The sequence below is a fragment of the Musa acuminata genome, chromosome BXJ2-4 (assembly GCF_036884655.1).
Source record: "Musa acuminata AAA Group cultivar baxijiao chromosome BXJ2-4, Cavendish_Baxijiao_AAA, whole genome shotgun sequence".
Taxonomy (NCBI): Eukaryota; Viridiplantae; Streptophyta; class Magnoliopsida; order Zingiberales; family Musaceae; genus Musa; species Musa acuminata.
In genome coordinates, this window is record NC_088341.1 from 121,179 (window position 1) to 146,189 (window position 25,011).

At 35.4% G+C, this 25,011-nt stretch overlaps 1 protein-coding gene across 3 annotated transcripts; it reads left to right on the top strand.

Moving 5' to 3' along the window:
* The first annotated feature begins 2,097 nt into the window (after positions 1-2,097).
* On the top strand, positions 2,098-24,216 carry LOC135609329 (ADP-ribosylation factor GTPase-activating protein AGD3-like). 3 transcript variants are annotated; one of them, XM_065102457.1, is made up of 19 exons: positions 2,098-2,526; positions 5,371-5,447; positions 7,374-7,474; positions 7,943-8,013; positions 13,388-13,450; positions 13,701-13,745; positions 14,224-14,289; positions 14,409-14,456; positions 14,569-14,664; positions 14,742-14,783; positions 16,541-16,756; positions 16,874-17,005; positions 17,125-17,349; positions 17,592-17,678; positions 17,760-18,101; positions 20,318-20,460; positions 20,538-20,634; positions 22,474-22,973; positions 23,740-24,216. In XM_065102457.1, exons 1-19 carry the CDS (start codon positions 2,482-2,484, stop codon positions 23,855-23,857), a joined length of 2,514 nt encoding a protein of 837 aa, XP_064958529.1. In that variant the 5' UTR covers positions 2,098-2,481; the 3' UTR covers positions 23,858-24,216. The 3 variants fall into 3 exon arrangements, with proteins under 3 accessions (XP_064958529.1, XP_064958531.1, XP_064958532.1); XM_065102459.1 differs by lacking the exon at positions 7,943-8,013; XM_065102460.1 differs by lacking the exons at positions 2,098-2,526; positions 5,371-5,447; positions 7,374-7,474 and adding an exon at positions 10,297-10,457.
* Positions 24,217-25,011: the final 795 nt, after the last annotated feature.

Consider the following 25,011-nt stretch of genomic DNA (forward strand, 5'->3'; position numbering starts at 1 on the left):
TGTAATCGTTATTATTAAATATCTAATTTAATAATAATATAACTGTTCTCATTAAGATTCATAATTCATTATCATGAATTTCTTCATTTATTATGATTTAAATGATTTCAGTTTTTTATTCTTTATACATGAAACCGTTATTATTAAATTAAATATTTAATATCATTAAAGTTATTCATTATGGTCCAACATTATAAATTTGAATTAATTCTTGAACGTTATGAATTGGTGATGATAAATGTTCTTAATGGGAGAACATCTATATATATGAGGATTTTGGTCCCTGGGCTCAATCATCTCTCTGAAGCAAAAAGACTTTTCTACACCATCTAAAGCAAGAGTTCTGAGTCGAGAAGTGCCAAAGTTCAAGAAGAAACCTTCGCAGAAATTCTTGACAACAATGGTTGGAGGTACGCTATTTTGTTTTCGCATTAGTTTTTATTATATTTTTGTTATTATGATTTAGAAACACAAGTTGGTTTCAGTGATTTCTTACATAATCCTATCAATTCATATTCATATCCTTCACCAATCAAAAGATAAATGGATTCTAATTTTTTTTCTAGAAAAATGATGAAAAAAGAATTCGAATCTAAGATCTTACGATAAGTTATCAAAGTCTTTATCAGTTAAACTAATTGATATATTCAAAAAATTAATCTAATCATGTGATGTTGCCAAAATAAACTAATGACACAGGCCATATTAGTATTGAATTATAACAGAAAATATCATTTGAATAAATAATAATATGGTGAATATTCTTTTTAATAATATATGGTTAAGATCAATGCATATTGAATAGAAGTTTCTCCTTGTCCAATACAAGTTCTTTCTCATATTTAATATCTCACTCTCACATCTAATGTTTGCTGATTTAAAACTTTGTAAGAACCTCTCAAGTTGGGCGTTCGAATCAAGATAGACATCAAGTTTGCATTTCAAATATAATTTCATTTAAAAAAAAAGAGATCAGAACCGATCAATTTTGATACATTGGATTTATGATCCGATTTGTTATTAACATATACGTATTTTTTTCTGAAGTATAAGAATTAGAAAAAATTCATTTGCAACTTTTTCTCTGGAGCCAAATGGAAGCTTCACCCTCAATTATACTACTCAACAGCGTGGTCAACCCTAGCTAGCTGCAATAGCCACAGCCCATAGGGATCAATAAGTAGGCTCTTCACCACATGGTTCAAATTGCGTCTCTCACCTACTTAATCCAAGGTGCTCCGCCATATATATATATATATATATATATATATATATATATATATATATATATATATATATTCAACTATTTTTTTGTTTTAGATATTGAAAGCGACACGAAACATTTTGTTTTCTTTTGAACTATCAGCATCTTTCTTGTACTCCTTTTTGTTTTTGTACCATCAAACTTTTGTTTGTTTCACTCCTGTAAGAGGGTCGTGTATATATATAAATATAAATATAAATCATATATATATATATATATATACCTAAAAAAACCATATATATATTTTTTTCCTTTTTTACTACAAAATAGTACTGCTATACGATCTGTGCTATGGTCCATTGCGGTGGGGGCGGATAAACGGACAGTCGTGATCCGCTCTTCTAATCACAATTATTGTTGACACCCAATGATTCCTGTCCCATCGCGCTTAAAGGGAGGGGAAAAAGATCCGAAAAAAAAAATTATAATAATATACGATAATCATAAGATTCGTGTTTTATATTTTCGCAACTTTTTATTATTATTTTTTAAAAAAAATTTCGAAAAATTGAAGGAGAAGACAAGGAGGTCGGATCAATAAAAAATTAACATTTTAAAAGATTAAAAAAATTTATGATAGACAACAAAAAGAAAAGGGTGGGGCGGGCGGGGGCGGGGGGGGGTGCGAAAACAGTAACAGTAACAATGCCTTTTTTTTTTGGGTCTTTTTTTGTTTATTTTAAATGACCTTAAAATCGGCTCATAATACTACTGTTTTCTCACAACTCCTCCCTTGTATTTTCTTTTTGTTTATTTTTAAATCAACTTAAAATCCGCTCATAAGACTATTAATTATTTTCTCGCAAAAAAATATAAAAGAGAACTCTTTCCTTTTCTTTCTTTTTTTTCTTTCCCTCCCCAAATCCCTTCGATCGAGTCCGCTTCGCTTCTTTGTTCTCCGCTTTTCTCGTCCAGTCTCCCGACGTCGTCTCCCTTCTCTCTTCCAGTCTCGGGTAAGAGCTCGCTTTCCAGGGGTGGGGAGATCTGGCTGGTCGCGAGTTGCAATCGTCGGATTCGCCGGAGGAGCGTTTGGAAATGCTCGGAGATGCGATCTCTGAGCGCGTTCTGGAGAATCTTTTATGCCCAGGAGAGGCGGATCCATGACGTGGGAGACCGATCTCGCTTGATCCTCTGTGTTCTTGGAGAATCACGGGGCGATCGGTGCGGGAGAGTGTGAGGGTTTGGTGCGGCGAGGGAGGGAAGATCGCGGATTCGCTATGTATTTCGCCAAGCTCGACGATTCTCCAATGTTCCGGAAGCAGGTGCGGGCCCTTTAGCTGATTCCGCCCATATCTTTTAATGCTACATGTCCTTCGTACTTTAGGGAAATGCATCTATCTTGCTCAACGGGATCCAAAACTTCATTGGCATTGACAACTGTATAGATGTGTCCTCTGCAGTTGGTTTTGTTGTCGAAACGTAAATAAGCAGCTCGTAGTAAAATTTGGGCTAGATTTAGATGTTTGCGACTAGGTGTCATGCATAGATTTGTTGGCAGTATATTTGCTTTGGTCTGTTGTATGTTACCATGTCAATCATAAGGGAATGAGATGAACAAAGCAATGTCGATGCTGGTGAGGACTGAGGATAACGTTTTACCCTTTATAAAGCATGTCCCTGTTCTTCTATCTACGTCAGGATGCTATTCTGTTCCTGGTTGATAATGTTCAGTGCCAAGCTGACCCTAATTTTGCAGTTGGATTTTTGACAATATCACCTTTCCTATCTATCTTTTTTTTCCGTCATTTAGATGGTCATAAATGTATCTCGTGCAAAGTACACCAACTTTCATATTGTGCATCCGCATTCTGCATTTCATTCATTTATATAGGTTAAAACTCTCTGAGTTTGGCATGCACCTAAATGTTTTATGTGTTTATTATGTAGTGAACCCGTAGGTCCTGTGTTTGCTGTGTCCTCTGATTCATGAAATTAAGAGTATGCTTATCTTAGGTCTAGTTTAAGTCTAACTTGGCCAAGTTGTCAGTTCTATCTGCTGTTTCAAAAGTCAAATTGGCTGGAACCCTTGGAAATTTATCATGCATCCAAATTAAAGGGGCCCATGTGCTTTAAATTAATTTAATGGGAAGATGATTTTGCGTAGAGTCCTTATTTTATCCATAGATCTCTTTGTCCATGGGCAAAAGAGTTTAAAGAGGATTAGAAATATAAGGCGAGGCTGATGCAGAATCCAAAAAGTCCAGATTTAACAAATTATCTTATTTTATCAGTTCTGAATTCCCAGATTGGTTCAAGGATATTGTGGATATTGATTTGCGGAGGCCTGTATGGTTGTGATGAAAACTGAGAAGGTTGTATAACATTTTTCATAGATTAAAAATTTCCTAGTTGACCACGGGCTTTTTCCTTTATATTCTCTCCTCCAATCTCGAAAATTGTTCTTTGTGTTCTCGTCTAATCTCAATACTGCTTTCTCTATCGTGGAACTGTCAAGAAGCTGGTTAGCATCTTGTTTCAGCTGAAATAGCTCTTATCACTGATTATTGTGTTCGTTTCTGCTTGGTGTGACCTTCTGAAAGCCAGGTTATTCATATTCAGATTCGTGAAGTTGTGCATCAGTTATAAATTGTCACATGTTCAATGTTATATTTGACCATCTTGCCTGCATATCAATTCTGGCATTGCTGTAGAATCAAACACATTTAGAGAAATGTTGTTGAAGATACACAAAATTATGAATATTTATGACTTGTTGTTGTTAGACAAATTATTAATATTATGCATAAATATATAATCCTCTGTTGCTAGCTTCAGATATGCTATAAAATTTGCTATTCCATCAATGAACACTTAGTGGAGAACATAAAAGCCGATTAGTTTGTCAGGTTTGCACAAGCCTATAGAGTAGATATAATACTTTCAGAATTTGGATATCTCCTTCAGTATTTCTGCTTTGTTCTAAATGTTGTAATCCATGGAGATTTGTCTGTCTATGGCTGCGAATAAAATACACAAAAATCACCTTGCTTATGTGAATAATCCTCTAATGTGGCAAAAACATCTGTCGGACACTTGTATGCAAGACACAAGCCTTTGGAAACATTTGATTGCTATCCTATGCCAAAAAAAACTGGTCATTAGCAAGGTGTGTTAGTCAACATTTGAAGAACCAAATCGGTCCTTTGTAATCTTTGACGTAATCTTATTGCAGGTTACCGATGGTCCATCATGGACTGGTAGGTACACCTAGTATGTAACTGTACAACCTTCCTTGGTTGAAGATTTTAGACAGAACATGTTGAAGAAAATGAGGAAAAGGCATCAACATATATAAAAAAAATGTAACCAGATGTGCCAGTGAATCTATAGAGAACCAAGTTGCATTATTTTTGCAATGGACCAGCAGACTTACAGATAAGAATCAGTACATGAACCGTCGGGTTCTCGCCTGGTCTGGATCCATACTAGACTTACTGGCCGGTATGGTTACGTTTCCATGCCTACCTCTGGTTTTATTAGCTAAAACCAGGGATACCTGATGCTATCCTGTCATTTCCTGGTAGTTATCACTTATCAGTTCTTTTTTACTTTCTCTTTTGTCATGCTCTCTCTCTTTTACACAAGTCTCTCTCCCTTCATCGTTCGCTTCCTCCTCATCATTTCGCCTGCCTCCTCAACCCACTGTGTTGTCGCCGTTGCCACCTCATCCTTGTAAGGGTTGCCACTTTCTCGGCTTCTGGTACACCTCCTCCTGCACTTTCTCCTCCTTTGCTTCTTCCCTTCATTGAAAATTGACATCCATGGTAGAACAACAAGGTGGGGGTGAAGTACCTAGTATGGTACTATGGTTATGCAGCATTATATTCGGGTATGAAATTATTCAAGTTATTTGGACATGAAAGAAAAAAATATTTGGTCTGCATAAGCTATAGTTTGATCTTCTGCCATCTTTTTGGATACTAAGCTATCTTATCATGTCTAATATGTTATATCTCATTAGAGTTTTATTTGTTAGATCTTGTGATAGAAGAACTTTCAACCGTCTTCATATATATGCATTAGGAAACATGAGTATGTTATTCATTTTTCTCTGATTTGTACTTTTTTCTTCTCATATCTGGTTTTTCTCTCTTCATGATAAACAGATTCAATCACTTGAAGAAAGTGCAGAATCATTGAGAGAGAGATGTCTAAAGTTTTATAAGGGATGTCGCAAATATACGTATGTTGAGATTTATATTGCTTTCACTTTTTTTGGTCCGACTGCTATCCTTATGAATAATTTACATGAGAAAACACACATTATGCAATCTTTATGTTGGCTGCATTTTTAGACTGGTAAGACTTGTCTTAAGAGAATATGATCAATTAGTTTGATTTAATAATTTTAGAGAAATATTGGATATATATCTTTTCTTTGTTAGCCTATTTTTTGAGTTGTAACGAGCTTAGTGTACTAAACTTTCATATCCCTACTTTGTTGATAGTCAGTTTTTCGGATATAATGAGTCAAATACCAAATAGCCTAATATTAGCATTAAAATTTATTACCAGCTTAATATTTGTATTTTAGATTACTTCATGAAGTTTGTTCTGGATTTATTGCTCGATTCTGAAATTTGCTTGAAACCCTGATTGATATATTTCACACAGCGAAGCTGTTTGTTAATCAGTACCTGTATCAAGATGCAAGATTTCAGTGTAATACTGATCTGCATTGATGAGGAGGATATTGTGAAAAGACAAAAGATGAATAGTTTATGGAGAAAAAGAACTTGCCAAACAAGAAATGCTTGATGGCTGATGGAACTTGGATAATGGTTGAGGTATAGGTTCAAAATCTGTTGTTCAAGTAGTTCAATGAGAGGATTGTTTGATAGTTCAAGAAATTGATATTGGTGTTACTATAATGAGCCACTGCTATTGCTATCCAAGCTTTTGCTATCGAGGTGAGTGTTAGCGTAGAGACATGAGGAGAGCGAGAAAACGAGACTGGTTGAAGAGAGAGTTTATGGTGGAGATGGATGGACAATTTAATAAGTGCCCGAAATCTTTATCCATTTTCAACATTTGAGTGTGAACCTGATCACTAGATTTAGCATCGTATCTCATATCTATTACTAAATCCAGATTAGGAATCTAACTTTGGTTGGAAAAATGAATTGGTGACAAGGCAAAACCTTAAATAAGCCATACAAATCTTTTTTATTTTACATTTTTATTCTGCAAGCAGCTTTAATGCTATTTGAATTCAATCAAGTAAACATTTAATATCATAAGTGAAGTATACTGACTTCCAACAGGGCTTTTTATCTTATATTCAGACATTTATCTGTTTATTTGTTTCTGTCACAGAGGTACTTTTGCTCCTGGTCATGATTTAAAATTGCTGAGTAATACACCATGGTTAACATTTAAGGAGCCACAGTGACCAAAACTTCCTAAATTTAAAATTATAATCTTTGAGTTGTAAAATTTTCCAACTAGCTGATATATAGCTCAAAAATATATATGACATAAGCTATGGCAGTGAAGCTGGAGCAGAAACAAGATAATGGATAATGACTTTAGGGTCTGTTTGAATGTTTGAAAATGAAACACATTAATACCTTGTGACAGCTAGGAGGATTGGCAATAACCAAAATTTGATTGATACTGGGAAATCAAGTCACATTATTCCAACTTGTGGAAATTAATATTTACCAAAACCTGCAACTAGGTGTGGTCTATGATTTGTGATTTCATTTCATATGCTTCCATCGTTTTGCAACCATGTGCTAAAGACTCCAGTCTAAAACAGAGAAAACCCTCGGTGGACTGTCAGTATGCAAAGATGCTCTTTAACTTTCCTAATAAGTTAGAGGATTTGTCATTCTGTCATCTTTGTTTTTGCCTGAACTGAGGAATTAAATCTCAATCAGATACCGGTTTCAGCAACCAGAGGAACTGGTACAGCACCAGTAACCTTTCTTTGGTAGGATCTGTAAATTCCAGTTGTTTTTTATTGGTTTTAATTGGCATTTGAAACATAGGTGTCAATGCCATGATCTAAATGCAATGTGACCTAGTATATCTATGACCAAGTGAAGCCCTTGTGTTGCTTCTGTCATGCTGTCTGTTGTGTTATGAGGTTGTTATTGATTTGCAGGGAAGGACTTGGAGAGGGATATGATGGGGATATTGCTTTTGCAAGCTCTCTTGAAATGTTTGGAGGGGGGCATAATGACCCCATTAGTGTTGCGTTTGGAGGTTTGTCCATGTTATTGTTCACCCTTCAGTATTTCTTTTAAGCAGCTGATGGTTCTTTTTCATTGGTGGATATTTTGCTTTGGGCGTAGTACACTGAGAAAATAACACAACAATATTTTTGCCACTCTTTGTACAAGTCAATATCTTTTGAGTTTACAGCTACTATTCATTTATGCATCCTTTTGGATGGGAATGTGATGTTAACTGAGTGAAAGTATGCATATATTGCTTTCTTACCCGCTTTGGCGATATATCATCTCTTCCAGCTAGTTTGTGCTATAATTATGTCTCATTACAATTTTAACATGACCATGAAATTGAAAATGAACTTGGTTACCCTGGTTTTATTCTTCTGGTGACAAGATTACTTCCAATATTTTCCTATGATTTTGTTGTTTGTACACTTTAACATACAGATTGAGAATCAGAGCTTATGTCCTTGATTTTTTATGAGCTATTCTTTCATAGGGCCTGTTATGACCAAATTTACCATCGCTTTGAGAGAAATAGGAACCTACAAAGAGGTATTACGTTCCCAGGTAAGATGCATATTTTTGTTTACTATGCGATATGCACATTGTATCAAGAGGTTACAATTGATAGTTTGATCATCCGTGATATTATTTAAACAAAAAATCTTACATGTACATCTAGATGATATTGTGCACTTCTATGTTTAGACTTCTAAATGCCCGCTTAACTTAGAAATATGTTTATGCTTGTATTTGCTTTCAGTAGTCATATGAACACCATAACAGTATAATAGTATATGAAGTAAGCGGGCCATATATTAGGGGTATAATAGTAATTTAAAAAGTGCTAAACGCCAAGGTCCTAAATTGCTCGAGGCACTAGGTGCTCGCCTAGGCGTTCGCTCGAGCGAAGCGAGATGCTCTGAAATATTAAAATATAAAAATATATAATATAATTAATAAATATGATTATATAAATAAAAATATAATATTAAATTAAAAAGATCTAAAGTACCAAGCCACATTATCTATCTTCTAATTACAAAAATATCAAAATACTCAAAACAATAAAGTTTTACATTAAATTCATTCATCATTGTAATCAACATTCGTTATTCTCAAACATATCATCATCTTTCTCTTCCTCCCATCCTTCTTCATCAAAATATGTTTCCTCCTCTTCAACAATGTCAGGAGATGAGCTTGAGGCTTTTGCACTTATTTTTCCCTTCAACAATGTCTTGTATATGTCTGTAATTCTCCAATACCTGAGGCTCTTGTCACATCTCCTCATGCTCAAGTTGTCAAATTTAGATACAAGCTCGCCTTTGGTATCTTGCAAGTTCGCAATCATTTCTACCAACAACCACTCATTTGAATCATCAATGTCTTCTAATGAGATTGGATCAATATTATTTCGCAAATCTTGACAAGCTTTCAATGCTTGATTATACTTTATATAAACAAGATCATATGATCATTGATGCTCTAATCGATTTTTTTTCTTTGTGTGAATTTGTTATGTCATATAATTTAAAAATATATTAATACATCTATCTAAAAATGAATATATTAATTAAAATAAAAATGTTTTGTGATACTTACATGCTTAAAGACATTCTAGTCTCGCTCATAACTCGTAGCACTACATACCAAACTAAGAATTTTGATAATCAATTGCTATAAGTTCGAGGTGGAATTTCCAAATAGACTCCATCATTCACTTGTAAAACTTATTTTATTATTAGCAATAACATAGTAACCAGTGATTTCAATAGGCGCTCGCCTAAGCGCTCGGGCGAGGCGAGGCGAGACGAGGCCCGAGCGCCTCGCTTCATTTTCAGGCCGCGTGCTTCAAAGAGGCCCTTGCTTCATTCTAGGCAGCGCGCTTTAAAGAGGCGCTGCCTAGGCGCTCGCCAGTTGGTTTGATCGAACCAACTGTCGCCGCTCCCACTCCCGTCGCTGCTGCTCGCTGCTGTCATTGCTGCTGCCACTGTTGCCGCTCCCATTGTCGTTGCTCGCTATTACCACTGTTGTTGCTTGCTACTACCGCTGCCACTTTCGTTGCTCTCGGTCCCATTGTCGTTGCCACTGTCGCCACTCCTGTTGCCGTTGTAGCTGCCACTATCGCCGCTGTCGCTGCTACTGCTACCGCTATCGCCGCTCACTGCTCTCGCTCCCACTGCTCACTGCTACCATTGCCGCTACCACTGCTCTCAGTCATCACCCTCGGTCGTCCCTTACACTCTTCTCACTTTGATAACACTATTAACAATATGTTAACAGTATTTTTATTTATTAGATTAATAATGTTTTTTTTTTTTTAATTTTAATACTATTAATTTTTATTTATTTAAAATTATTGTTAGGTTTCAGGATAAATGATATATTTTTATTTAAATAATTATATTTATTAATTATATTATATATTTTTATATTTTAGCATCTCGTTTCGTTCGGGTGTGCGCCTAGCGCCTAACGCTTTTTAAATCACTTATAGTAACATACTATAGATGAAATTAATTATATCAATTTATTAACATCTCAGTATTCTTATATAAAGATAATTCACGTACGATCTTATCTTGCACTCAAGGCTTGAAACCAATCTTGCAATGCACTGATATAACCCATTTATAACTTATACATCAAATCCAACGAAGGTGTTCTTATAAAAGAATTTCGGGTTCCAATAATGTCCTATTGCATGTAATGGACGATGAAGTTGATAATTTCATCTTTCGTCAATGATTGCAAATATTTTCTTATACTTTTCTTCATTTCCATCAAAAGACTTTTGAATCGTCTCATTTGCTTTATCCATAGCCTCATAATTATATCTCATTGCAGGCTTAGTTTTATTATTCGTCAACCGAAGGACTTGAACAAGAGGGCTCATTACCTTTAATATATAAACTACAAGATTCTAAAAGGAAGACATTTAGATGATATCATTGGCCCTCTTGCCTTTCGCTTCTTTTGCTCATTTGGTTGTCACTCATTTCTTCAAGGTAAATATATTTCTCAGATTAAGTTTTTGATGATGCATGCTCTGTAATATCAAGAAGGAAGCAGCAAATCGGGTGACATCATATCTCACAAATTCTTTGTTGCTTGTGAATTCTCTCATCATATTTAAAGCCTTAGTATGATTATAGAGAAATCCAATGACAAAGATTGCCCTTTCTAAAGTCTTCTTGATTTCAGGAATCTGTTTAATATCTTCCAACATTAAATCAATATAATATGTCGCACATAGAGTCTAATATAAGTGGTCTTTTTGCTTCAAGTAGTTTACTTAAGACAAAGGATAATAAAATTGATAGGACTTAGGAGTTATATAATTCTTCTATTCAAATTGGAGACAAAGTAATCGAAATATTAAAATATTCAAAAGATAAATCTTACTAGCTAATACGTAGTTACTTCCATTGTTGGTTATAACTTAGACGATATTTTGTTCATCAATTTCTTCCATAAATTTGTCATGTAAATCATATATCTTTTCTCTAGATTTCACAAAAGATGTTGCATCTATTGACTTTGCAAACATGGTTCCTAAAGAACAGTTGACCATAAAATTAATTATACTCCTATATCTCCTGTCGGTCCAAGCATTTGACATAATAGAGCAATCGTGCTTTACTTATGATTCTTTGTGGCTCTTTAATAAATCATTTATATAATCCAACTCTTTTTTTAGTAATGGAACTCTCATCTTATAATAACTTAGAGGCTTTAAATCCCCATCATGTCTTCTAATAGCTTCAATCATCTCCTCAAAACTGTCTACATGAGTTGTACTAAGGGGAAGGCCAGCCTAATAGAAGAAACGAGCAATGTGCGAAATTATTCTTCCCCTTATTTCCTTATCACAAGCATAACTTATATTTGTTTGTCTTTTTTCACTTGATATATATATAAGTTTATCAGTCCCTTTTTTCCCTTCTTAACAACTATTGCTTCTTTTCCTTTTCTGTCACATGCTCTTTTTTCATTTGGATGGATACTTTTAGAATAATCTTCTTTATCATCTCTAATATATGCAACATTATCCTCTCGTAAAATCTCATAAGATTCATTCTTTTGTATCTTTTTTTCAGTCATATAAGCCAACAGTTTTTCTTTTACATCAGGTGGACACTTCTCGTAGGCTGATGCATTCTTGAAATTTTTTACTAGATGCTGCTTTGCACGAAAAATATCACCTCTAGTAGTCTTATCACAAAAGATGCAAGTAACTGCATTAGAATCTTTAGGATCATTCAGAAAATTGTATTTTCAGACAATATCCTTTTTTGAAGTTTTTGAATAATCTTCTGAATTGCTTTGTGCACTTGTCATTAATCCTAAAACCTTAATAATAATTTTAAATAAATAAAGATTAGCAATGTTAAAATCTAAGTAGTATATTATCAATCTAAATATAGATTGCTTTGTACAGTAGTTAACAATCTACTATTAATAGTATATTATTTACTGTTAATAATAGTTAGTGGGAGAGAAAAGAATTGTTAACAGTAGTAGAGGAGGAGAAAAGTGTCACCGATAATGGAAAGTGGCGAAGGAGAGGGTAGCAGTGATGGAGGAAGCTATAGACGACAACAGTGGCGACAGAGGAAGCTATGGATGATAGCAGCGGTAGCAAAAGAAGCTGCGGATGGCAGCAGTAGTGACGAGGTCGGAAGTTGCGGACGGCGATGTCGTGGGCGGAGGAAGCTTAAGAGTTATCCATCGGTGGAAGAGGAAGTTGCGGTCCTCTCCCTCGACGATGAAAGGAACTGAACATGGAAGCAACTGCGGCGAAAGGAAGGTACAGACAAAGGCTAGGCCGTCGGACCTGTATATCGATGACAAAGGAAGCCTCGGTCCACTGCGTTTACGATGGAGGCAGTGTTTGAAAGCGTCAACGGCGGAGGCAACAACAAAAAGCATTGGCGGCAAAGGCAGAAGCAGTGCTAAGGTTGATGGCTTGGGCGTGTGGGGGTGGCTTTTACGGGTTAAGAAACCAGTTAGTTGTTAAGCACTTAAACCAAACCAGACTTCAAAGTCTGGTGCGGTTGCTTCGTTTAAACCTGGTGCTCACCTAAGGCGTTCGATATCTGTGTTTAGGAGAGTGACCAGGCAGCGCTTCATTGAAGTGCACCTCATGGTCCACTCTTGAGGCGCTCGGGCCTCGCCTCACCTCACCTCACCTCACCTCGGAGCGCGTAGGCGCACCTGAGCGCCTATTTAAACCGCTGGGGTACAATTGTTTATCAACATGAAATTAATTTAATATGATTTTCATTAAATAGTCACTTGGTCCACCCTTGAGGTGCTTGGGCCTCGCATTGCCTTGCCCGAGCATGTAGGCGAGCACTCGGGCGCCTATTTAAACCGCTAGGGTACAATTGTTTACCAACAGGAAATTAATTTAACATGATTTCCATTAATGTTCTATATGTCCTTGATAGAAAGGAATTGAGGGACATTATGTTTAATTAATCTGTTTGCCTAACTGGGATTAAGTGGACAATCTTGCCTGAAAAGCTGATATAGTTAGTTTGTTAACAACTTTTTAGAGTAATGGCTCTTTGTAATGCATCTGGGCTTACACAAGCTGCTTCATGCTGCCTAGCATTCACATGCTAATTATTTAATAAATTCAAACTGAACTTAACAAACTCTTTTTGTTAATTCTTAACCAAACTCTACCCTTTATCTCCTATATAGAATGTATTTCTCCTTATTCATATGATGGTACTTGAGGGTGAGTTTGGTGTCACAGTAAGGTTGCTCCTTTGTTATCCAAGTTACTAAGGTTTGAGTTGTAAGGGTAAGACTGTTTATTGATGCCTCTCAAGCCCTGCACTGGCAGGCGCTTTGTGCACCAGGCTGCCTTTTCTTAATATGAAGCTTTTATTCTTTTCATGCTGACCTTTTCTCCCCTTTGATCCAGGTTGAGCAAATGTTGAATGAGAGATTACTCCAATTTGTAGACACAGATTTGCATGATGTTAAGGTACTTTTATTTCCTGCTACTTTCCTTTAAATTCACATTTTTTCTAAGCTCTTGTAACCAAGGTTCAAGGTGTTGTTTCTTTTATTCTGGCATTCACTCTGTTGTTTGACATGCCACATGGTAACTTTTATATGCACCATGCCTTGTCGCACAGTGACAATGTATGCACTTTTGTGCTTGCTGTAACTAAATGGTATGTACCTTTAATTTCTGCTTCTATTATAGTTTAATGGGTATCACCTTGCTGCAGGATGCTCGCAAGCGGTTTGATAGGGCTAGTCTGCTATATGACCAGGTGTGTATTTCGGATGACATTGATATATATTAAGACCTCATGGCCTTGTGAAGATAGCCATTGCTCCAGTTTGATATGAAGAGCTTGCACATCCATACAACTAATTGATAATGTCTTAGAACTAATATTTTGTGTATAGTTGTTTGACACTCTGATTCTGATATTTTATAGGATTGGTGATATCATTTAGCTTGGTGTCTATGTAACCATAAATTAGGCTAGTCATTGAAAATATCTTGGTTCTTAAGAACCATTCCTCCATCTATAATGTGGCCTGTGGCTGGTTGTATATACATAATATGTATATGTCCCTGTGTGTGTACATATAGATATGGTTTGTATATCTATATGTGTATATGTAGATATGCTATACATATGAAAGTAAAATTAGTAAATTTAATGGACTTATCGATGGTTAATTATTCTTGACATTGCATCATTACTTTGGAAATTGACTACTTGCTTTTTTTTGCCACAGGCACGTGAGAAGTATCTAGCGCTCAAGAAAGGGACAAAAGCAGATATCACAACAGTTTTAGAGGATGTAATCATTGTCACCTTTTTTGTACTGAAAAGATTTTCTAATACATGATGATCTATTCATTTTGTGCATAGTTTTCATCTGAGTGGCCATAAGGTAGTACCTCCATTTGTGGGTTGCAGGAGCTCCATAGTGCAAGATCTTCATTTGAGCAAGCCCGTTTCGATCTGGTAAAACGTCTTCATACATTTTTTTTTCTTTTAATCCTCATGATCATGGATTGTTACCATGTTTTTATTTATAAATGCATGGCATCATAACATGAATTCTTATTATTTCCAGGTTACTGCTCTTTCTAACATAGAGGCAAAAAAGAGATATGAACTTCTGGAGGCTGTTAGTGGAACTATGGATGCCCATCTTCGTTATTTCAAACAAGTAATGAATATGATGGTTTTTTATTTGATTTTTCATCATATTTATAAATGGTTAGATTCCTTCTGTGGTCATTTCAGGGATATGAGCTACTGCATCAGATGGAGCCATATATCCACCAGGTTCCTCTATATGATATACCTTCTGATCATAATTGTGCTTTTTATTTGCTTTTGCATATTCTGTTAGCGATCTATGCTTTTAAGAAAAATACACGTACTGTATTATGACCTTCACTGTGGACCATCTTCAACATTTATAAAGTTGTTGATGATATTGAAGTCTATTCATGTGGTAGAAAACACATTTCATTCAAAGGAAGTAAAACAATGACTAATTTTCTGCAGGTTTCATGCTAAATCTTTGAAAGGATAAGTAATCTATGTTAAGAACTGCATGTCCGTTCCCCTTCTAGGCCTTTCTGAAGAGTAGGAATATTGTTTTTTCCTGCATGAACTTGAACTACAGCAATTAAGTTATATTTCTCTTCTCACCAACTATTCTTCTATCATATTCAAGGTAAGCCTCCATCTTTCATAAACTTGTTCTCAGTGAGGATTTCAGAACCAAATAGATGGTTAATCCCAGATATTTCGAAGTATTAGTTTTTGTTCAAAAGTTTCTTGATTTGAAGACTTATCTGTACCTGCCTTTATTTGATGGAAAAATAAAATGAACAATAGTAACATTAAGATCATGTATATCTGCAATTTGTTTTTTAATCTTTGGTGTAGCTATTAGTCATGTCCAAATTTATTCAAATTACACATCAAAGTCAAGGAAATTGTCTTTTATGTGTTTTATCTTTGGCTACTTTTGATGTTGACTCTCAAATCTCTGTCCTTACCAGTAAGCTTAACACTGACTTCTGCCAAGGGATTTCTTAGGAGTAGCATGCAAGTTTCTGTCATTCACATCATTCAAATAAAGTACTGGTTCTCATTGTTCTTAATTATGCTTAAAAGAATTACTGCTCATCAGTGATGGCAATTTCACCTGGTTCAACTTGTACCTAGCTGCTTTTACTGGTGCAAGGCCAAGCCGAGACATGGACCACCCCTATTTCAGGCAGTCTGGTTCATTAGGAAACAATTGTTTAAAGAGAAGTCAGAATTCATGATTAGGGCTTGTGACTTCTCCCTCTCCACTCTCAACTTCTCCCTCTCCACACACCCAAGCTTGTCGCCTCTTCACTGCCCACCATGCACTGCCAGCATGGTTTCAGCCTTTCAGGTACACTTCCTCTTCTCTTCTCTCCCTCGTCCTCCATTGCCTCCTCTTCTTCTCCTTCTTCCTTCTTCCTCCTCTTCTTCCATCTTCTTCTTCTTCTTCCTCTGCTTTCTCTTCCTTTTTCCTCCCTTTCTCTCCCTCCCCCAACTTTTGCGGTTCGTTCGGTGTTTGTGCATTATGTAATTTTGGTTACCAGACCCGTACCAGTCTGGCCATAGACCGGCACGGGCCTGGTAACCTAAACTGCAAACCTTGCTGCTCATATTCCTTGCCATAAATTTATGGACTTTACATGTATCTCTTGGACATCTATTTACTTTCTGGTCTATTGCATGGTAAAGATAAAAGTTTTACTTCAACTGCCCTTTGTAGCCATCAACTCCTGATATCTAAGATTATATATCTATCAATGTTTTAGATACTGATTGGTATATACTGACAAGTATTTGCTAGTCCAAGTACCGGTATTTAAATGTACAGCTCGATACAAATACATATCAGTTCACTTTTATGTTTTTATTATTTTATTTGATGGTATACCATCCATTATACAGGTACTTACATGGTTACTGATCTGACCAGTACTTAAAATCCTTGATATCTATTAGCTGAAATGTTGATGACACCCTGATGTACACTTTTTTTGAAGGTTCTGGCTTATGCCCAGCAATCAAGGGAGAGATCTAGCTATGAACAAGCAGCGCTTATAGAAAGAATGCAAGAGTTCAAAAGACAGATTGATCGAGAAAGTAGATGGTCTGCAAATGGGTCAAACGATTCTCCCAATGGAGATGGCATACAAGCTATTGGAAGGAGTTCTCATAAAATGATAGAGGCAGTGATGCAGACAGCTGCAAAAGGGAAGGTAACATACTTGATTATGTTCCATTTTGCATAGCTTTATTTATTAAATTGTAGAAAATCGAGAGCAACTTTTGAAACTTATGGATTTTAAAGATTCATGTCACTTTCCTGTTCTCAGGTTCAAACTATTAGACAAGGTTATCTCTCAAAGCGCTCTTCAAATCTAAGAGGTGATTGGAAGAGAAGGTTCTTTGTTCTTGATAGTCGGGGCATGTTATATTATTATCGTAAACAGTGGAGCAGATCATCTGTAAGTTTATCTCAGTTGAATGTAACACTGAGAACAGTGGTTAAATTAGCAACCATGTGCATAACTTGACTAGGGTGCTTTCATTTGATCTTACCCTTTGAATATGCTTCATAATTTAGGGAGGTCACCATCCTAACCAGAGAGGTCATAATTCCTCTGAACATGGTCCCGGACTGCTGAGTCGATGGTTTTCTTCTCACTATCATGGTGGTGTACATGATGAGAAATGTGTTGCACGTCATACTGTAAACTTGCTAACATCAACAATAAAAGTTGATGCAGACCAGTCAGATCTGCGTTTCTGCTTCAGGATTATATCACCGACAAAGAATTACACTTTGCAGGTAGATTGTTAGACCTCCAAGAAGAGTGAACTTGTAATTCAATTTCATTTTCTTGTGACATTTGCAAAACGTGCCTCAAGCAGGGGAGTTACATTGTGTAATGTGGTTTCTTAAAATGAGCTTTTTTCGCCACTTGTTTCTGAACTTAATGTCTAGGTTGTTTTTATCATTGTTATACATCAAAAGCTAGTTTCTCTTGTGGACTACTCAATACATTTTCTTTTTTTCTTTGGTTACTACAGGCAGAGAGTGCCATGGATCAAATGGATTGGATTGAAAAAATAACTGGTGTTATTGCTTCTCTGCTAAGCTCTCAGTCACCTGAACAGGTTGGTGAGGAAACATTTATTTGCTAGCATGTCTGGTAGTAAATGGGTTCATCTATGAAGTTGCTCTTGAATTTATTTCAGCGCCTTCTCACAAGCCCCATGAGCGGTGGCCACCATCGAGCAGCCAGTGAGAGTAGCTCATTTGGTAGCTCATGTGATCTTGATCATTTAGCAAATGAAGAATCATCATTGGAAAAATGCAGCATCGGTGGCCATTTTGACTGTTCTATTAGGAGCTCACAACAGTATAGGTTCAACTCAAAGCATGAGAAGCCAATTGATGTGTTACGAAAAGTCTGTGGAAATGATATATGTGCTGACTGTGGTGCTCCTGAACCTGACTGGGCATCCCTGAACCTTGGAATTCTGCTTTGCATTGAGTGTTCTGGGGTTCACCGCAATCTTGGTGTGCATATATCAAAGGTAAGCCTTCGATTGGTAGTATGCCTACATGTATGACTATTCTGTCTTGCTATTTTGGATGCAGAAACCTGTCTGGTATCTCGGGAATTTGTACATTAGAAAAGCATGAATTTATTGGCACACTTAAATGTCTACATGCTTTAGTTGTTCTTCTGCTGAAATTCAAATTATTTTTTACTAGGAAAACTGTTACTTTATCTTTATTGGTGAAACTTCAAGGAACTCATTAATTTTCTAGAGAAAAGTATTTAGTGGCTAATCCATGTGAAACTTGTGTCATATATGACTCTTGGTTATTTAGTTGCTTTGAGATGATCAGTGCCCCTAATAGTAAAGCATACCATTTCCCTGTTCTGGAACTTTTTATATGTGTGAAATCAGTTATGGAAAAAAATAATGGATAAATAATTGAGGATCAATTACTAATTTATTAAGTCATGAAAAGTACATTGGACATCACAGAGGGACAAACTGTCTGACCTCATAAACCAAATCCAACTTGATTGTTTTGTTTGAACAAAAGACAAACACATCTATTTCTATAATGATTAATGTCGACTCTGGTCCTGAATCTGAAATTCGAACAACCTTTGGACTAATTTTGACTCCTTAAACTTGAGTTGTGTTTTGGATCATGATTGTGCAAATTCTTATGCATTATATTATCATCTCAACTTTCATTTATACAGTTCTGTTTTTCTTTAGTTTATTACACATTCCAAATCTTAGAGAGTTAAATGGTAGCATGGTACAACTCAATTACTCATGAGGATCTATAAATTTTTCCAAGAGCTAATGCTTCTGCCATTTTAGAATCGCTTGTCTGGGAAAATCATGTGCCTACTGCATTAAGAGGAATTGAATAGTTGGAAATTGATTTTATGACGATCGCTTGCAGGAGTCATCTTGACTGATATATACAGTGGTTGCTGATACATAATAGCAAGATGTATTTGGGACCAGCGTTAATGGGCTCGCTCCATGTTAATGACAGTTTGTAAAATTATGTTTTCCATGGATCCTATTAACTTTGAATTTTGCTAGATGACTGACCACATATGAAGACTATGATGATGGGTCAAATACACCAACACCTAGTGATTTTTAGTTTACTAGGAGCTGTAACAATGCGACTGTAAACTACTTGTTCAACAATTGATCATTGTAGATGCTCATATGTGGAGGAGACTTTGACCTTATGTATTAAGTCTTTGTCGGAGACTGATAATTGACAATTTTGCTTGGAGAGTTGGATAAGTAGTGATCCTTGTGGAGATATGATAATTTTTTTTACCATTGCCTATTTATATGGATTAGTGGGCTGGTTGGACCCCATATATTTGCAATTGAAACTTGAGTGTCTAGCTTTGCCAAGCCAGAATGAGTACATAACTATGTTATACTTGGTTATTTTTATTAGATGGAACGCTATTTAACTAAAGCCCCTTAGAAAATTGTATGTTATGAACCAACCTTGCTTTTTGGGGTTTGAGGCTTGGCCTATGGGCAACCCTGACTGCAGTATATTTTATTTTGTTCTGCAACATTTTGTAGGTATCTTTTCCAGGCTAAATGGTTTTAGTAAGTTCATTCATTTGCATGTTCATGGGTTTTCACCAAGGCACTGCAAAGTGACAGTGATTTAACAAATCTGAAATTGCACATTTCAATTAGGCCAACTGCAACTAGCTATGCTCAAAATTACTGTGGAAGCTTTTAAAAGTCCAAATACTTGTGAATACTTGCAAACACCATAAATAGAGATGCCATATATAAAGGTCCAGGCCTTGACCACCTCACAATGAAGCTCTGAATAACTCAATCCCTTTGAGTAATTGATTATCTGAAGTTACACTCAGAACTTGTATTTGAACATAATGCACCTAGTTAGAAACTTTGTTAATGCAACAAATATAACTTGCTTTTTATTGTCTTGGTTGGAGGGAGTATGAAATTTACCTTGCCTAGGAAAATAGATACTTTGTCAATTATATCCTCTGTGGTTCCTTAAATTTCAATTAGGACAAATACTATGCAAGAAAAATAAAAGAAGAGTACCTGCAGTTAGTTTTGATCTTCTTTTAACTGTTAATTAGCTTATGCTGAAGAATTTAGGTTAGCTGATTTCTGATTAATCATTATAATGTTTGTTGTCAGTTTTCTTTTCAATTTTTGGATAGCTTTAAATATTTATAATTATGTTCTGTTTCTTACAGGTGAGATCTCTAACTCTTGATGTTAGAGTATGGGAGCCTTCTGTTATCAATCTATTTCAATCACTGGGCAATACGGTTGCCAACACCATCTGGGAAGAATCATTTCCATCGACAAGCAACGGCAAATGTGAGAATGTCTCAAGGTACCAATAAAACCTGGCAGAAATTTTCTAGCAATTCTTGCTTAAATTTTAAAAACTTGTAAATGTGTGTTATGCAGTTTCTGTATTGTTGACAAGACTCAAGGATATTACTGTATCAATAAGCCTAAACATTCAGATCCAATTACAGTGAAGGAGAAGTTCATTCAAGCAAAGGTATTATACCATTTATTTGTCAGTCTCAGAGTTCAATCAATCAAGGCCCCTTTGTGTTTGTTGATGACAAACAGCACAGATTATTGGAAGGAGGCTTTGTGTTCTACCCCTTTTTTGCATATGTTCAAATCTTTGAGGCAAATGCAAATTTTTCTTTAATTTAACTTTGATCTTCTGGAGAAGGCAGAGGTTGTCTGTGGGAATTAGCAAGAACATGAAGCTTTTGGGACATGCTGACGAAATATTAGATGATGCAAAGATGTTAGTTAATCAGCTACTTTTTAGCAGATAATAGATTTACACTATGATGATGGGACTGAATTATTTTTATGTTGGGCATAATCAACAACGCTTCCCTGAAGTAATTGCATATCTTAAAAGAAGTTGGAAGTTCACTAAAATCTTTAACATCATCAGCCTTCGTTAAATCAGTCTACGTTTTGTGAATTATGTAATAATGGATTGAGAAATTCCATCAACGTACAGAGCAGTTGTCACGATTAGATGTGACTTGGATAAGCAACATCCATATTGATATCTCGTATCAGTAAGGATTTGATATATGCTATCACATTGTTCTAATAGTGTATAAAAATGAATGTTATTCAGATTGCATAAGCAAAGCTTTTGAGTAATTATTTTCTTTTGACAGCATAATTAGTCTGGAGGCGTGCAAGAGCTAAATTTTCTTGTTTTTGTGTGTTGATATATTTCCATGGTACATATTACGTCTCTGTGTTCTGTGCAATAGACCATTTAGCTTGGAGTCTATTTGATTGCAGGGAAAATGTTGAAGTATGTCCAAACTCAAAAATAAATAAGTGTGTGAAAAGAAAAGGAAAATTGACTTTAAACTTCTTCTCTTTTCCCTAGTAGGAACTAGTACAACTTGATTTTTCTTGTAAAAGTGGGTTGAAAATTAATGCAAAGAGGAATTTGGTGAACTTATATCTTTGTGTGTTGCTAGCTTTTCTAGAAATTCTGGAACTCTTTTTGGTTCTATTTTTTTGGTTTTCTATCACACTGATATTGGGAAAAAAAATTTGTAGGAACTTTTTTTGCAGGAAATCTGGCATATAACCAGATATGAGAAAGTTGGTCTCCTTAAAAATGAACTTTTTCCAATGAAAAGGAGAAGAAAAGGAATAATAAAAAAGAAAAAAAAGAAAAAGGAAAAACGAAAAGGGTTGGGGGGATATTTGCTTCTCAGTTTGTATGCCAAGTAGCTTATATTGCATTTCTGATCTTTGGAGTCTAGGAAAAGGTGAAGAGTTTACTTTGTTGCTTTTATTGCATGACATAATGAAGCCTGATGATACACTGGTACTTGAAAAGAATTGTCAGGAAAATGCCAGATCCTGAAGACATCTCTGTGCAATTCAATAAATGCTATGCAGAGGCTGCTGCATCTGTGCAATTCTATAAGATCAACTTACTTCTGTAATTGAGTTTTCTGTAGCAAGACATCATTGTCTAAAGCCAATGTTGTGTGTGCTCAGTTTATGTTCATTGTTCATTTACTTTCTTCTCTTTGTTGCTCAGACATGTTATCAATAGTAATGGTTTAGGTCTATATGCTTGTGATATTTGACTCAAATTTACTTGCCCTTTTATAATCTGATGTAGCTTTCACATAAAAGATTCTCACAGAATATGATTGATGAAGATCTATGTGCATACAGTAGGGTTTGTCAATTCTTGTATTGTTCTTTGTTTCGTTTCAAATATCTATTTCCATGTTTAGAGTCTTTAGACTACAAAATCTAAATCCAACCAAAAACCTGTGATTTGACTTTGGAGATTTGTTCCTTGGATACTGAAATGTGTCTTTTCTCCCAGTACGTGGAGAAGCTTTTTGTTCATAAAACAGCAGCAGATCAGCTTTCAGTTGCACAAAAAATGTGGGAAAGTGTTCGTGCCAATGACATGAAAGCAGTATATCACCATATTGTGGCATCGAATGCTGATGTCAACATCATCTATGGACAGGCATCCGTAAATTCTTCTGTAACTCTTGCAAAAGCTATGCTTCTACAAGATCAGCCAACTGCAGTGCTCGATTATAGTTCTAGCTGCTTATTAGGTGATTCTTTGCAAAAGTCTTCCACCATGAGTTCATTTAGCTCAGTGGGCACCAGCGACAACATAAACGAAGTGGATGATTGCTTTGAAGGCTTCACTCTACTTCATCTTGCTTGCTTGACTTCAGATATGGCCATGGTAGAGCTACTCTTACAGTATGGTGCAAATGTAAATTCTATCGATTTGAAGGGAAGGACACCACTTCACCATTGTATTCTCAGAGGCAAACATTTATTTGCCAAACTGCTGTTGACAAGGTGATTTATCTTATCCATATACTTCAGCATGTTCATGGAGGAAATTTTATTTAAAGTATAAACTCCATGCAGATACTTGTTTTTAGAAAGTAGTTCCATTTTGTTTTGTTACTGACTGCAGAGACTAGTATCCGAACTTGGTTTTCTGAAAATGTAGGTGTCCTAAGCTTGTTTTACTGACTCAAAAAATTTGAGCTGAAATCCTGGGAAAACTTTAAGAACCATTTTCAAGATTGTTTACAACTTTGCAGATGCTATGCACTGTTTTTCTCCTACTTCCCCATTCCTCATTTGGCCTTCTTTGCACTCACTAGAAATAGCATAAACATTTTCGAATCAGAGGGTTCTTTATTAAAATTGTTTTCACTGGAATAGCCAAATTATATATATATATATATATGTGTGTGTGTGTGTGTGTGTGTATATATGTGTGTATATATGTGTGTATATATATGTATATATATGTGTATGTGTATATGTATATGTATGTATATATATATATATATATATATATATATATATATATATATATATATATATATATATATATATATATATATATATATATATATATATATATATATATATATATATATATATATATATATATATATATATATTGGTTACTTGGATAGTAAAATGGGTTTACATTATCCATCTAAGGTTTTTCTGCTTATGCTACATGTTAGTTTTGGGCTCTAAGGCAAGTTTCACGACTAACTTTTTGTTGACACAAGTTCACTGTTGTGTGCAACTCTTCATGTAGGGGTGCTGACCCACATGCTACCGATGAGGATGGTAAAACTGCCCTACAATATGCGATAGAAGCTGGTAACATCAAAGACGAAGAAATTATTGTTCTCCTTGGGGACCCTAATAGATAGTTAAGATCAAAAGGGAACGAAGCAGTTGGGAACTTCTAGCGGATTGCTGTCTTCATGTTCCAGCTAAAGTATCTATCATAACTGATAAATTATTCCTTGTACCAATCGATGCTTGCGATCATGAGCCAGAGACAGGTTGATCCTTTTCTGAATCTCAATAGTGGTGCTTTTACGTTATCTGATATCTGCCTATTTATTCAGTTTGATGGTGCTCGGATTTATATGAGTGGTGTCAGTTTTGTACAATTTCTTCCTGTTATTTAAAAGTTACTGCTCCCATTTTATTAGAGATCATTTTGATCATGGAAGTTGTATATAGATCAGTTCCATGAAAATTTTAGATTTCGAGTGGTGTAATATATGCCGTAACTTGGAGAACTATTTTGCACGAAATACCAGCTTTACAATATTCCTCAAATACCATGTGAGCCTAAATTTCTTGAAGGATAGTATCTGCCAGGCCATCCTTCTTCTTGCAAAGCCCAAGAAGAAAGATGAAATCTGATATTAGCATTTTACTCTCAGTAGTTCAAATTTATAGATTGACATTTTCAAAAAAATTAGTCAGATGAGTTGAAGAGTTTTTAACATTTGGTAAATGATTTTGAACCATGTCATTTTTTTAAAAGTTCACTTATTTTTTGTGATCGAATAGTAAGTACTCTAGTTGATTCTCAAGAAAATTGAATACTGTAGAGAAAAAGATAATAATAAATACATTGCTTTCTTACCAAAAATCTATTCTGCCTGTAAGAAAAAAAGCTTTGTACCTCGTAGCTAAATAGAAATGGCTGACTACCGAAGGTAATATAACTGCGTGGGTTACTAACGACCAACAGCTAGTGTGATGCCAAATTGATCGAAGGCTTTGAGGATGTTGCAAGGAATTAATGTTTCCCAAAAGAATTCATTTGGAGAACCGATCAAAAGTTGAGGATGCAACCAAAAAATATGTTATTTAATGCGATATGTAGAATTTATCCTGTGTCGTAAAAACCATATAAGCATCGTATATAATAAATACCACATCAAAATATTGGTCTATGCTGATACCACTTGTTAAGAGCTTGACGATTCAACCAAGCATGACATTTAACCTACTCACAATAAGACAGCCTACTTAATTCTCGTATGACTGCGAAAAGGGAAAATTA

Excerpts from the sequence above, each read along its gene's own strand:
- LOC135609329 (XM_065102457.1), top strand. The coding sequence starts at position 2,482 with ATGTATTTCGCCAAGCTCGACGATTCTCCAATGTTCCGGAAGCAG. Across the intron at positions 7,475-7,942 it reads CATTAGTGTTGCGTTTGGAG|GGCCTGTTATGACCAAATTT; the intron begins GTTTGTCCATGT and ends ATTCTTTCATAG. Across the intron at positions 16,757-16,873 it reads AGACAGCTGCAAAAGGGAAG|GTTCAAACTATTAGACAAGG; the intron begins GTAACATACTTG and ends TCCTGTTCTCAG.